This window comes from Microcaecilia unicolor, chromosome 1, assembly GCF_901765095.1.
Source record: "Microcaecilia unicolor chromosome 1, aMicUni1.1, whole genome shotgun sequence".
Classification (NCBI taxonomy): domain Eukaryota; kingdom Metazoa; phylum Chordata; class Amphibia; order Gymnophiona; family Siphonopidae; genus Microcaecilia; species Microcaecilia unicolor.
The window spans coordinates 680,259,979-680,275,800 of NC_044031.1; the positions used below are offsets into that span (position 1 = coordinate 680,259,979).

General features: G+C 47.7%; 1 protein-coding gene across 3 annotated transcripts in view; it reads left to right on the forward strand.

The window, feature by feature from the left end:
* Positions 1 to 15,822, forward strand: part of PKM (pyruvate kinase M1/2) — a 107,651-nt gene that overhangs the window by 74,655 nt on the left and 17,174 nt on the right. For all 3 annotated transcript variants that reach the window (XM_030187784.1, XM_030187776.1, XM_030187767.1), the window contains exons 7-8: positions 4,240 to 4,390; positions 5,031 to 5,183. In XM_030187784.1, the coding sequence (XP_030043644.1) occupies positions 4,240 to 4,390; positions 5,031 to 5,183 (304 nt within the window). The remainder of the gene's footprint in view (positions 1 to 4,239; positions 4,391 to 5,030; positions 5,184 to 15,822) is intronic.

Here is a 15,822-nt window from a genome sequence, read left to right on the forward strand (position 1 = left end):
GTTGAAATCACAGATACTAGGACCCCTAATGGAATATCTTAATACAGTAATAGAGACTGGGCGATTCCCTCTGCATGCAAACACGGCCCTTATAAGTTTGATACCAAAGAAAGGGAGAGATTCACTGCACCCTAGTTCCTACAGGCCAATTTCGCTGATTAATGTAGAAGCTAAGCTTTTGTCGTGGATCCTGGCGGATAGGTTGGCGCCGCTGATGCCACAGTTAGTGAAAGAAGAACAGACTGGGTTTGTCCGGGGGCGCCAGTCAGTTATAAATGTGCGCAAATTCATTTTGGCCATGTTAGCAGACCCTGACACTAAATCACAAAGGATGGCAGTGAGTCTCGATGCAGAACGGGCATTCGACTGGGTGCTGTGGCCCTTTTTGTTTGAAACATTACGATGGGTAGGACTCCTGAAGTGGTTCATGCAGGCTATCTGCACGTTATATTTTGAGCCACGTGCCATGGTGTTGGTTAATGGGATTAGAACAGAGGGGTTTGACATCAGGAAAGGGACAAGACAGGGTTGCCCACTATCCCCGCTGTTATTTTTATTAGCATTGGAGCCGCTGTTATGTGAGATTCGCACGCATGAGAAAATACAAGGGATAAGATTTCACAGACATAAGATAAAGGTGTTGGCCTATGCTGATGACCTGTTGCTGCTGCTGGGTAATCCAAAGACTTCATTGGAACACCTCCTCCAGACCATAGACAGATATGGTTGTCTGGTTTTCGGCTGAACCTCGCGAAGTCACTGGCGCTGCCATTAGACTCGGGGTTGCGGCGCGACTAGGGGGACACATTTCCTCTACAATGGGCGGAGGGACAGATAAGATACCTGGGAGTGGTTATACCTGCAGATTTAGGAAGGTTATATGAAGCAAATGTGCTTCCAGTACTGGCCGATACTCGAAGATTTATTGCAACTATGGGGGGCATGCCCACTTACCCTGTCAGGACGTATTGGCCTAATAAACGTGATGATAGTACCAAAATGGCTTTACCGGTTACAGATGTTACCATTATACCTCAGAAGGAGGGAGGAAAGGGCCTTGGGTAGGATGATACAGACATTTTTATGGAGCGGGAAGAAACCCAGGCTACCCCTGTACATCATACAAAAACCGAGGGCGCACGGAGGGATGGGCCTACTCAATATAAGGTATCTGACAGTAGCAAGTGCGATGAGGCATATAAGAGACTGGCTGACTGGGCTCCAGGACTTCTCGGCCATACAAATTGAGCGGTCTCTCTCTCTCTCTCTCTCTCTCTCTCTCTCTCACTGTGCACTTGGGTTGGTGGTTGCATGCATCAGGCAGGGGTATAGTGTCTATATTGGGGAATAATCCTTTGGTTCTGTCGGCGAGAGCGGCCTAGAAATGGCTTTGCAAAAGGCACTGTTTCAAATGGACAGTGACACCTTTTTTGCCTTTACATCATAATCTGGATTTTCCTGAGGGATCTTCATCGGTGACCTTTGCTCGTTGGCGAGCGAAAGGGATTTGTTATCTGAATCAACTACTTACGGATGATGGCAGGGCGTGGCCTTTCTTGGAACTGCAACAGGAATTTAGTCTGCCAGGGACTGATCATTTTGCATACTTACAGATTCAACATTATATGATAGTGCTGGGGTGGATTAATCTGAGTGAGGACGTACAAGACACTTTGAACACAGCATTGACATTAGGGGCCCAGAATGTAGTGTCTGAGATTCCATCATAGATTTCTTCAGGATACGACAGAAGACATTGATTACTGTGGTAGAGCGAAGGTTTGGACAGCGGATCTGGCAGTGGAGGTGTTGGAGGAGGTGCTGCAGTCCTTTATATCCTCCTCACAGCGCACCTCTGTCTATACCCGTTATTGGGAGTTTCAATACAAGTTTGTGCTGAGGTTGTACATCTCACCAGCAAGGGCATTTAAAGCAGGATTTGGTAGTACTGGGGCTTGCCCCAGATGTGGACATTCTCTCGCAGGACTTGGACATATGTTTTGGCTTTGCCCTAAGGTCATTCAGTTTTGGTCCAACGTACTGGCTGAAGTTAAGCACTGTTGGGGCTGTGGTACAATACAGAGACAACCATTGCTACTCTTTGGGATATATAAATGCACAAAGCCCGTTCTTCTGGGACTTACTCCATTTTTGCACAGAGTGGTAGTGATTTGGAAAAAAGGTCATCCTGCTGCACTGGCGTGAGAGCAAGGCTCCTTCTCTTGGAGTCTGGAGGACACAGATGATCGAACTTCTGAGATTGGAGGGATGTGGAGTTAGATTTATTCTCAAGGGAGGGAAAGACTCTGGAGAAAATCTGGGCAAAATTTTGGGATACCCTAAAACTGAAAGCAAAAAATAGACTCTTAAATCCAAGCACATGTTCAGATAAGACTGTGTGATTGAATGCCTGTGATGCTCAGTTTAGGGGGGGGGGGGGAATGGGGGAGGGGAGTAGGGGGTGGGAGGGAGTGGAAGAGGGGAGGGGTAGTAGATATGGCAGTAGGTCATCTTTGTGAATAGTGCTAGCTAGTGTAGGAATTGCACATATAAGGAGTTCATGCTCCAGATCGTCAGGCAATACACGACAACGGGCAATGGCTAATGTTTGTCATGGCAAATGATATCTGCTGGTGATCATTGATTGTGTGAATAAAGATGATTGAATTTATGCAATGAGGGAGGGTGGGAGGGAGATATGAAAATCTTGATGACAGTCAGTAGCACACTGTTTATTTATCTGGTTTGGATTGTATTACTGGATATTTGGAACGCAGGCAGAGATTTCTGTACTGAATGTTGTCAGTGTTGAAACATAAAAAAGCAAACAAAGGAATTTTTGGCAAATGAGTGTAGATATAAAAGGTGACAATATTTCAATATTATAGTTCTCACTTGACAGTAGAATAGGATAGAATATATATAAGGTGTTCTGTTTTGTGTTTGCAGAAGGTAAAAGGCAAGTCATTCCAGCCCAATGTGCCCCTCTTGTATACTTTCTTAATCGTTAGAGGGATAACCAGACTTCTTTTTGGTTATTTTTGTTATTGTTTGAGATGGTAACAGTTCAATATGATTCCTAGTAATGGTATCACTGATCTGTAATGTAGTATCTCCAAAATTGGAATCTAGCAATATAGGAAACTGTGGAGGCGCATCTTCTGTGGAGGAGTAAGCCTAGTGGTCAGTACAGCGGACTTTGATCCTGGGTAACAGGATCTTGCTGCACCATATGCCTGGAATAGACTTCCAGAGCCGGTATGTCAAGCTCCATCTCTGGCCGTCTTCAAATCTAAGCTAAAAACCCACCTTTTCGATGCTTTTTTCAAAACTCCTAACCCTTATTCACTTGTTCAGAACCCTTATTTTATCATCCTCACTTTTAATATTCCCTTATCTCTTGTCCTAATTAGATTGTAAGCTGTCGAGCAGGGACTGTGTTTTCATGTTCCAAGTGTACAGCGCTGCGTACGTCTAGTAGCACTATAGAAATTAGTAATAGTAGCAGCAACAGGGTTCAATTCCCACTGCAGCTCCTTGTGACTCTGGGCAAGTCACTTAACCCTCCATTGCCCCAGATACAAAATAAGTACCTGTATATAATATATAAAATACTTTAATTATAACCACAGAAAGATAGGTATATCAAGTCCCATTACCTTTCTCTTTCCACTTCTGAATGTTAAGCTGTAATTTGTTAGTTAAAACCAAGTCTAACTGGAACAGTTTGGCTCTGACTGCCATGAAGGAGCATATACAGACTAAGGGCATTAAAATCTGTACATCGGCAAAGATGTATGGTATCGACCCCAGGACTAATGGGGACAAATTTATTGAACCGCGTAGGCACAAGGAGAGATCTTGTAATACCAACTTTGAGTCTTAAAACTGCCCCTCTGCAGTTTTGAGGGTGTGGGGTAGAGCATTTGTTTTAAGGAAGCGTAAACAGAGAATATCTGTTATGAGTATTCTTCAGCTTTGATTTACCAAAATCTTTACCCATGACATTTGTGTGCTATCAAGTCTTGCATACATTTTCCATATGGTATCATGATGCTTCCTTTTTAAAGTAGTACACTTGAATCAAAAGTTTACACAGCCTTCTGCATAAACTTGTGCTTAATGATATGAGTCCTAAAGAGCTTGGTATTCAAGTAGGGAGAGAGTAGAAATGAGCAAGGGAAATAAAATAAATCCTGCATAGATTGGAAGAAATAGCTTGTTTTCTTTCTGCCTTAGGTTTGATGAGATCCTGGAGGCCAGTGATGGTATCATGGTAGCCCGAGGGGATCTAGGCATTGAAATCCCAGCTGAAAAAGTCTTCCTTGCTCAAAAGATGATGATTGGACGCTGCAACCGAGCTGGAAAACCAGTTATCTGTGCCACTCAGGTACTGATCAGCACCTTACTTCAGTACCCAAAGCTCTTTACTTCAGTACCCAAAACTGTAATACAGTAAACTTTAATAGTAATTTTTCCCCAGTAGGCCTAATCTAGAGATAGCTGGCATATCTGTTTTCTACTACTTTGGCTTGAGGTTTTTTTCTTCTGATAATTCCATACCAGGTTGGGAATGGTTCAGCCACCTATGACTTCCACCTTTTCCCAGCCTGTCAAGATCATTTGCTACCAGGAAGCAAAAGTTGTATTAGTTTAGTCACGCTAAGCCAGTGGTTATCAATCTTTCTGTGGCCACAGAAAGCAGAGCTCTGTCCAGTGGCAGAGCCTAGTGATGAGGGTCCACCCATGTCATGACCTCTAAGATGGCTTTTGTGACGCCATCTGGGGCCCTGACAGTTTTGGAAGCACTTTGCTAAGCATTCTGCAGCATTTTCTTCTACTTGCGTGTAACAATAGCAGTTCAAGTTTGAACATCAAACTGGTCCAACCAAGATTCACTTATACTGTGGTACCTAATAGAGCCGACATGGTGTTAGGGCCTGCTTCACACATTCTTTTAATATTTAAACCTATTTTTAAAAGGCTGTACTAGTTCATACTTTTTTTTTTTTTTTAATATATATTCTCAGATGTTGGAGAGTATGATAAAGAAGCCAAGGCCAACCCGTGCAGAGGGTAGTGATGTAGCGAATGCTGTTCTAGATGGAGCAGACTGCATCATGCTATCAGGGGAGACTGCAAAAGGAGACTACCCTCTGGAGGCTGTGCGCATGCAGCATGCTGTGAGTAATTGGGTCACACTGGACATTGATGTAGAAACTATAGCAGATATCTGTACTTGCTGCTCGTTAAAGAGGTTGGCTGGATTGCTGGAAGTGGCTTCCATGTCTTTAACAACTTTTTTTTTTTTTTTAACGCTACTTATTGTAGTAGAAGTAGTGCATATTACCTTCCTGAGCAGCTTTTGGAGCAAGGCATGTGCTTATCTCCCAGTGCTACACAACGTTGGATCTTGAGCAGTAGTTCTACATGGTGGTTAGAACTTATGGCATCCTCAACTAGACATCCCCATGCTTTGCCTTGCTGACTCCCCTAAGCTTAGTACTCTTGAAGCAATCATTATTGCTATTACTGGTTGAAACTTTTGACTTGCATAGTAGATGAAGAATGAAGCATAAGGAACACAAAGTGTTTCTAATAGCCCTTGGTATATGCAAAATTGTGTTTTAACCAGTATCTCTCGGCTTCTCCTTAAGAGACGGGGCTAAGCAGATATAGACTTAGTCTGTCATGTGCAAGAAGTTTGAGGAACTGTTATTCAGGACCAGCTTGTATGGCCGCTATTAAAGAGAGCTTATAACTGAATTGTGGCAGGTTTTTTTTTTTCTTTTCTTTTTTTTTTGAGCTAATGCTGTTGAGCTTGGGCCATGCAAGAAAATATTATCAACCTGCCCCAAGCACAGCTTTCCCATGTCTGGCTGGTCCAAAGGACAAAAACACCATCAGGATAAGGTCTGTCCAAGCTGCTGTGTATGCAAGTAGTGTAATGCAATTCTCTGTATTTTAATTCTTCCAGCGGGATGGCATGTTTATGCCTATTGATTGGCTTTTTCTTTTTTTAACCTAATTTTGTTGGTCTCTTGTAAATTAATGTTATGCTGATACTTGTGTCCTGGGATAATGGCAGGAAGCTTATTCTAATGCTACTGATGCTTAGTAATTCTCCTATTTTCTGTTAGATTTTTATTTCCCCACTTGTGTGAGCTTGATTAGATATTTGTATATTCTAGGAATTTCTTACTGAGAATTGGGTTGGTCATGTTTGAACTGCCAGAAATCTCCGCTCTGCTCTTAATTGGTGTGTGTAGAACTGGATAACTGCTGTGGATTATGCTTTTGATAATCGTACTACTAATTGACAGTAGAAATAAGGCTACCAAGTGAATGTTAATGGTGAAGTCCTAACTTTGTATTAATTTATGGGCTTTTTCATAACACTTTTTTTTTCTGCAAAACTGTAAAAGTAAATTGGCTTTCTCTAATCCTTTCTACTAGTAAACAAGGTTCTTACTTAATGCTATTCATGGGCCAGCAGAGTTAGTCAAGTAACTTCACAGTATTGGGCTTAAGCAGTGCAGAATGGCTGCCTTTGCTGTGTCTTGTGGAACAGGCTGCATTTCATTTCATTTGAGACGTTCATCTATGCATGCAGGGCTGAGAACTTACCACCACCTTCCAAAAAAAAAAAAAAAAGCCTTCTTAGATGCCTTCTGCACTGCTGGCTATGACCAAATAGCAGGGTTTGTTTGGCTTTATATGTTCAGGTCAAAATGAATAAGACTCCAAGATAGCCATAATCCTTTTGGAGGAAATTTTGTGAAATAAGAGCAAAATTGCACACATTGATGTAGGCACCATGGGTAATTTGCCCTGGTGACTTGTTTGCCCTCTATACAAAGTGTGCTAGTTCACTTTAGAACATAGTGGCTTAACTATTTTAAGTTTGCAGATTGATCCAGTCAGGCCAAAGGAATCTGCTTCATATTGAAAAACTAGTTCACCCTGGATGTAATGGAAGAGCTTGCTCCATGTTGGGGGTGCTAATGCACCCAGAACACCTGGCTCAAGTTCCTCCTCACTAAGTAGTCCTGAAGGCACCTTGTTTTACCAGTGTACAGGAAGGATTTTCTAGTCTGAACACCCCTCCTGTTCATAACTAAACTTTTTATAAGCATCTTGTCAATTATGTATATTACAGTAGCTAGAGGATATTTAAGAATGGAATTTAGACCTATTGATGGAGCAAAGCCATTTATTAAATAAAGACTAACTTATTCTAATATACCAGGTATAACTGCTATGCAAAAATTTGCTCTCAGGATTTCCTTGGGCACTGTACCTTTCTGCTTTTGTTTGCTTAGTCCTTGGCATTGTCACTTAAGATCCTTACTCCTATGCCTTTTTATTCTTCTCTCCCTTGATACATGCCACCTTATTCTTCCAAACATCCTTTTTGGGCTTCACTCGCTTTGCCAATCATTTTATAAAGTAGCTGATCACATTGCACTCATGGTTCTTAATGTTCACAGAGATGATCAAATGAAAAGATAATATAAGAATTTTGTTGCTTAAGAGTGTGTATCTAATAAAACTTGAGCACTTGGTATAAAGTTGCAAAAATATAGTACAGAAGCGAGAACTGAATAATAGAGCTGATAATTGGAAGAAATCTAAATATTAGGGTTGTGTATCAGCACACCTTAAATTCTCCGAGGACAAGCAGGCTGCTTGTTCTCACTGATGGGTGACGTCCACGGCAGCCCCTCCAATCGGAAACTTCACTAGCAAAGTCCTTTGCTAGCCCTCGCGCGCCCGCGCGCACCGCGCATGCGCGGCCATCTTCCCGCCCGAAACCGGCTCGAGCCGGCCAGTCTTCTTTTGTCCGCACTCGGTACGGTCGTGTTTTCGCCGTGTCGAGCCCCGGAAAGTCGACCTCGCGCGTCCAATTTGTTTGAACGTGTTTTTTTCCTTCGGGAAAGCTTTGTCCTAGTCGGGAAGTGCTCCGGAAACCCCCCGCCGGGTTTCGTGTAAATCCTCCCCGTACTTCCAGCTTTTTTTGCCCCGGTAAGTTTTCTTTCGTCGTCGGGGTAGGCCTCTTTTCGGCCTCGGTCGAGATTTTTTCTCCCTCTAAATTTGGTGCTTCAAATTTCGCCATTTCGGCTTTTGATTTCGCCGGCGTGATTTTTCCGCCCATGACATCGAAGCCTTCCAGCGGCTTCAAGAAGTGCACCCAGTGCGCCCGGGTTATCTCGCTCACTGATCGACACTCGTCGTGTCTTCAGTGTCTGGGGGCCGAGCACCGCCCTCAGAACTGCAGTCTGTGTTCCCTGCTTCAAAGGCGGACTCAGGTAGCGAGACTAGCCCAGTGGAACGTGTTGTTCTCGGGCTCTTCGTCGGCATCGGCACCGGGATCTTCGAGTGCATCGACGTCGTCAGCGTCCAGACCATCTTCCTCGGCCGCCCCTGCATCGAGTGCATCGAGGCATCGGGCCTCTGCATCGGCGCCGAGACATCGGATAGCTGCATCGACGTCGGTGGTACCAGGACCTCGTCTGCTGATGTCGTCGGACGGTGGTGCATCGGGTGGAGTGCAGGTGAGGGCTGTCCATTCCCCTGCTGGTGGCGGTGAGCCCTCGGGTGGGTCTCCGCCTACCCTGAGGGCTCCTGCGGTACAGCCCCCCCGAGATCGACCTTCTTCAGTCTCGGCCCCGAGGAAGCGACGAGTGGATTCGACGTCCTCCTCGTCGGTGCCGGGGAGCTCCGGTGACATGCTTCGGAAGAAATCGAAGAAGCATCGACACCGGTCTCCTCCCCGTGTCGGCACCGAGAGCTCTGGGTCGCCGAGGGATTCGGCACCCAGCAGGCATCGGCACCGAGAGGACCGCTCACCCTCTGTTCAGGAGGTGTCGATGCGCTCCGCTCTGGACAGCCCGGAACAGCCTCCACGCCCGGAACAGGTACTGACGTCGACGCCTGCATCGACCTCTCAGCCTTTCTCTGCAGCCGCTCTAAACGAGAGCCTCCGGGCCGTTCTCCCAGAGATTCTGGGAGAGCTGTTGCGCCCTACCCCTCCGGTACCGGCGGTGCTTGCGCCACCGGTACCGTCGAGCGTGGCGCCGGCTGGCCCATCGCCCAGGTTGAGGTCCCCGACGTCGGTACCGCGTGCGGTGCCGACCGCGGCCACCTCCCAGGAAGGCTCCCCGACTACGTCGGCGGAGGGAGCTTCGCCGATGCGGGCGAGGGAGTCTACCTCTCGACGCCCCCATCGTGGACGGGGTTCCACGGAGTCGAGCAGGGCGAGGTTGCAGACACAGGTCCGTGAACTTGTGTCTGACACCGAGGGTGAGGCCTCGTGGGAGGAAGAGGAAGATCCCAGATATTTCTCTGACGAGGAGTCTGGGGGTCTTCCGTCTGATCCCACTCCCTCTCCTGAGAGACAGCTTTCTCCTCCCGAGAGTCTGTCTTTTGCCTCCTTTGTCCGGGAGATGTCTACGGCCATCCCCTTCCCGGTGGTTGTGGAGGACGAGCCCAGGGCTGAAATGTTTGAGCTCCTGGACTATCCTTCTCCACCTAAGGAAGCGTCCACTGTTCCCTTGCACCATGTCCTGAAGAAGACATTGCTTGCGAACTGGACCAAACCATTAACTAATCCCCACATTCCCAAGAAGATCGAGTCCCAGTACCGGATCCATGGGGACCCAGAGCTGATGCGCACTCAGTTGCCTCATGACTCTGGAGTTGTGGATTTGGCCCTAAAGAAGGCTAAGAGTTCTAGGGAACATGCTTCGGCGCCCCCGGGCAAGGACGCTAGAACCTTAGACTCCTTTGGGAGGAAGGCCTACCATTCCTCTATGCTCGTGTCCAAGATCCAGTCTTACCAGCTCTACACGAGCATACACATGCGGAATAATGTGCGGCAGTTGGCGGGCTTGGTTGATGCTCTTCCCCCTGAGCAAGCCAAGCCTTTTCAGGAGGTGGTCAGGCAGCTGAAGGCGTGCAGAAAATTCCTGGCCAGAGGAGTTTATGACACTTTTGATGTTGCGTCCAGGGCCGCTGCTCAAGGTGTGGTGATGCGCAGGCTCTCATGGCTGCGTGCCGCCGACCTGGAGAATAGAATCCAGCAGCGGATTACGGACTTGCCTTGCCGTGCGGATAACATTTTTGGCGAAAAAGTCGAGCAGGTGGTAGAGTCTCTCCACCAGCGGGACACCGCATTCGACAAGTTCGCCCGCCGGCAGCCTTCAGCTTCTACCTCTACAGGTAGACGATTTTTCGGGGGAAGGAAGACTGTTCCCTATACTTCTGGCAAGCGTAGGTACAATCCTCCTTCCCGACAGCCTGCGGCCCAGGCTAAGCCCCAGCGCGCTCGCTCTCGTCAGCAGCGTGCGAATCAGCAAGGCCCCGCGGCTCCCCAGCAAAAGCAAGGGGCGAGCTTTTGACTGGCTCCAGCAGAGCATAGCCGACATCCAAGTGTCAGTGCCGGGCGACCTGCCTGTCGGAGGGAGGTTGAAAGCTTTTCACCAAAGGTGGCCTCTTATAACCTCCGATCAGTGGGTTCTCCAAATAGTCCGGCAAGGATACACCCTCAATTTGGCCTCTCAACCTCCAAATTGTCCACCGGGAGCTCAGTCCTACAGCTTCCAGCACAAGCAGGTACTTGCAGAGGAACTCTCCGCCCTTCTCAGCGCCAATGCGGTCGAGCCCGTGCCATCCGGGCAAGAAGGGCTGGGGTTCTATTCCAGGTACTTCCTTGTGGAAAAGAAAACAGGGGGGATGCGTCCCATCCTAGACCTAAGGGCCCTGAACAAATATCTCGTAAAAGAAAAGTTCAGGATGCTTTCCCTGGGCACCCTTCTCCCCATGATTCAGCAAAACGATTGGCTATGCTCTCTGGACTTGAAGGATGCCTACACACACATCCCGATACTGCCAGCTCACAGACAGTATCTGCGATTTCAGCTGGGCGCACGCCACTTCCAGTACTGTGTGCTACCCTTTGGGCTCGCCTCTGCGCCCAGGGTGTTCACAAAGTGCCTAGCTGTGGTAGCAGCGGCGCTTCGCAGGCTGGGGGTGCACGTGTTCCCATATCTCGACGATTGGCTGGTGAAGAACACATCCGAGGCAGGAGCCCTGCAGTCCATGCAGATGACTATTCGCCTCCTGGAGCTACTGGGGTTTGTGATAAATTACCCAAAGTCCCATCTTCTCCCAGTGCAGAAACTCGAATTCATCGGAGCCCTGCTGGATTCTCGGACGGCTCGCGCCTATCTCCCAGAGGCGAGAGCCAACAACTTGTTGTCCCTCGTCTCGCGGGTGCGAGCGTCCCAGCAGATCACAGCTCGGCAGATGTTGAGATTGCTGGGCCACATGGCCTCCACAGTTCATGTGACTCCCATGGCCCGCCTTCACATGAGATCTGCTCAATGGACCCTAGCCTCCCAGTGGTATCAGGCCGCCGGGGGTCTAGAGGACGTGATCCACCTGTCCACGAGTTTTCTCGAATCCCTGTATTGGTGGACGATTTGCTCCAATTTGACTCTGGGACGTCCCTTCCAAATTCCTCAGCCACAAAAAGTGCTGACCACGGATGCGTCTCTCCTGGGATGGGGAGCTCATGTCGATGGGCTTCACACCCAAGGAAGGTGGTCCCTCCAAGAAAGCGATCTACAGATCAATCTTCTGGAGTTGCGAGCGATCTGGAACGCTCTGAAGGCTTTCAGAGATCGGCTGTCCCACCAAATTATCCAAATTCAGACAGACAATCAGGTTGCCATGTACTATGTCAACAAGCAGGGGGGCACCGGATCTCGCCCCCTGTGTCAGGAAGCCGTCAGCATGTGGCTCTGGGCTCGCCGTCAAGGCATGGTGCTCCAAGCCACATATCTGGCAGGCGTAAACAACAGTCTGGCCGACAGGTTGAGCAGGATTATGCAACCTCACGAGTGGTCGCTCAATTCCCGTGTGGTGCGACAGATCTTCCAGGCGTGGGGCACCCCCCTGGTGGATCTCTTCGCATCTCAAGTGAACCACAAGGTCCCTCAGTTCTGTTCCAGGCTTCAGGCCCACGGCAGACTGGCGTCGGATGCCTTCCTCCTGGATTGGGGGGAAGGTCTGCTGTATGCTTATCCTCCCATTCCTCTGGTGGGGAAGACTTTGTTGAAACTCAAGCAAGACCGAGGCACCATGATTCTGATTGCTCCCTTTTGGCCGCGTCAGATCTGGTTCCCTCTTCTTCTGGAGTTATCCTCCGAAGAACCGTGGAGATTGGAGTGTTTTCCGACCCTCATCACGCAGGACGAAGGGGCTCTGCTGCATCCCAACCTCCAGTCCCTGGCTCTCACGGCCTGGATGTTGAGGGCGTAGACTTTGCCTCTTTGGGTCTGCCAGAGGGTGTCTCCCGCATCTTGCTTGCTTCCAGGAAAGACTCCACTAAGAGAAGTTACTTCTTTCATTGGAGGAGGTTTGCCGTCTGGTGTGACAGCAAGGCCCTAGATCCTCGCTCTTGTCCTACACAGACCCTGCTTGAATACCTTCTCCACTTGTCTGAGTCTGGTCTGAAGACCAACTCCGTAAGGGTTCACCTTAGTGCAATCAGTGCATACCATTACCAAGTGGAAGGTAAGCCGATCTCAGGACAGCCTTTAGTTGTTCGCTTCATGAGAGGTTTGCTTTTGTCAAAGCCCCCTGTCAAGCCTCCTACAGTGTCATGGGATCTCAATGTCGTTCTCACCCAGCTGATGAAACCTCCTTTCGAGCCACTGAATTCCTGCCATCCGAAGTACTTGACCTGGAAGGTCATTTTCTTGGTGGCAGTTACCTCGGCTCGTAGAGTCAGTGAGCTTCAGGCCCTGGTAGCCCAGGCCCCTTACACCAAATTTCATCACAACAGAGTAGTCCTCCGCACTCACCCTAAGTTTCTGCCAAAGGTTGTGTCGGAGTTCCATCTGAACCAGTCAATTGTCTTGCCAACATTCTTTCCCCGTCCTCATTCCTGCCCTGCTGAACGTCAGCTGCACACATTGGACTGCAAGAGAGCATTGGCCTTCTATCTGGAGCGGACACAGCCCCACAGACAGTCCGCCCAATTGTTTGTTTCTTTTGATCCCAACAAGAGGGGAGTGGCTGTAGGGAAACGCACCATATCCAATTGGCTAGCAGATTGCATTTCCTTCACTTACGCCCAGGCTGGGCTGGCTCTTGAGGGTCATGTCACGGCTCATAATGTTAGAGCCATGGCTGCGTCGGTAGCCCACTTGAAGTCAGCCACCATGGAGGAAATTTGCAAAGCTGCGACGTGGTCATCTGTCCACACATTCACATCTCATTACTGCCTGCAGCAGGATACCCGACGCGACAGTCGGTTCGGGCAGTCAGTTCTTCAGAACCTGTTTGGGCTTTAGGATCCAACTCCACCCCCCGAGGGCCCTGTTTGTTCTGTTCCAGGCTGCACTCTCAGTTAGTTGGTAAATTTTTTAGGTCAATCTCAGTTATGTCCTCGCCGTTGCGAGGCCCAATTGACCAATGTTGTTGTTTTGAGTGAGCCTGGGGGCTAGGGATACCCCATCAGTGAGAACAAGCAGCCTGCTTGTCCTCGGAGAAAGCGAATGCTACATACCTGTAGAAGGTATTCTCCGAGGACAGCAGGCTGATTGTTCTCACAAACCCGCCCGCCTCCCCTTTGGAGTTGTGTCTTCCCTTGAAGTGTATTGTCTTGCTACATACTGGACTGGCCGGCTCGAGCCGGTTTCGGGCGGGAAGACGGCCGCGCATGCGCGGTGCGCGCGGGCGCGCGAGGGCTAGCAAAGGACTTTGCTAGTGAAGTTTCCGATTGGAGGGGCTGCCGTGGACGTCACCCATCAGTGAGAACAATCAGCCTGCTGTCCTCGGAGAATACCTTCTACAGGTATGTAGCATTCGCTTTATTCAACATGTGCTAAGTTTTAACCTATGAATGCATGCTGATAGACCAACCATAAATTGGGGGGGGGGGGGGGGGGCAGCCTAGTGGAACGCAAATCAAAAAGCTTCCTTGTCCTACTGTACCAGTCCAGATGCTTGGCTTGTGCTGATGAACTACAACGTTCTGTCTTCACTTAAGAACCCTGTACAGCCCCCCTGGCCAGTTAGTATGCTCAGTATCAAAAGAAATAGAAGCCTTAATTCAACTATGGCCAAAAATGGGGTATGTTTACACCATGGCAGCTCATATGCAGTCCTTCAAAAGCTAGAGAAGCACTGGCATCTAGTGGTGGTGATTGCTTTGGATTGGCCAAGAACACCTTAGTACAGGGACTTGCTTTCTCCCTACCAGAGAGGAACCTGTGCTTTCAGGCACATCTGTTGGTTTAAGGTTCAATCAGCATGCCTGGGGCATCTGATTTTTCTATTTGACTCTTGAAAGGGTAAATGTAACATGGGGACACGCTAGAGAGGGTGGGTAGGAGATGTGCATTGGGACTTTAAAGCATTCCATAGTCTACCCTGCTAGACCATCTATGAGGGACTATTATATACAATGTCAGCTAACACATTTGCTTATTTCTGATCTGATGAAGAAGGGCAACCTTCGAAAGCTAATCAAGAAATGTATTAAGTTATGTCCAATAAAAAAGGTATCATTTTAATTTTGTTTGATTTCTATTGATTATCTTTAAGAGTGGACTAACACGGCTAACACACCTCTTTACTTCACTACTGAGGAAACCTGAGACTCGAATGTGAGGTGATCAGTCAATTAATACACTGGTACCCTAAGTGTAGAGTCTAGGGGTTATGACAAGTCGGTAGTAAAATTATGTGGTACGGTCAAAAGGGTAGGTTACCACAAGAAATTTTCTCTGTTTAGCTTAAACTTAAGAAGCATAAAATGTATTGTACTGTTTTGGGATCTTGCCAGGTACTTGTGACCTGGATTGGCCACTGTTAGAAATACTGGGCTTGATGGACCTTTGGTCTGTCCCAGTATGGCATCACTTATGTACTTAAGTACATATGTACTTAAATTCGGAAGCCCAGGATTCCAGCAGATCCTGGCCAAGCTTAATCTTGGGATAATTTCTGGAAGACCAGTCTTGAAAGGGATATAGATTGACGTCTGTGTAAATAAAAGTACAGAATGCTGCTGCCTCTAGCCTTTCACCTAATGGAGCCATCGTAACATTGAATAGGAAAGCAGCGAGCCCTGTGGCACCCCACAGTCTGGAGACCAGGAAGGTGAGAGAACCTGACAACACCTGATAACGATCTAGATTTTAGGAAGCCGTAAAACCATTGGTTGACATTCCCACATTATCCAGACTGACAGGCCTAAAAGCATAGACTGCTTTCCTAAAATCAGATGTTGAGGGTGGTCAAGACTGTTGCTACTATAACGAGGCCTAAAGCCTGACCGGGATTTATGCAAGAGGGAGAAAGAGGAAAGGTGGTTCATAAGCTAAGTACCAACTATTCCCTCATTACCTTAGTCAACAATGGGATAGAAGCAACGGGCCTGTAATTAGTAACGTCTCCCAATGATGCCGAGGTGCTCTTAGGGATTCGGGTTAAGTATTATGGAACATTTCCGCTGAGGAAAAGCCCCTTGAGTCAGCATAAACAAGATATGACCTTGTTCTGGATCTAAAATACTGGTAGATATAACTTTTTTTTTTTTTTTTTTTTTAACCTCTTGTCCTGGATAAAATGGATGGATGGATCTACAGTTATCATTTTATTGTTGGAGTTAGTACCTTTTTACTAACCTTGACTGACTCCACAGCCATGAAAATTAGCACTGATTTTCTGCACTAGTTGCTTAACTTTAGGAAACTACATCTATGATAAGTTGATTTCATTTCAATATTTATAGTCCACTTTAGCCAT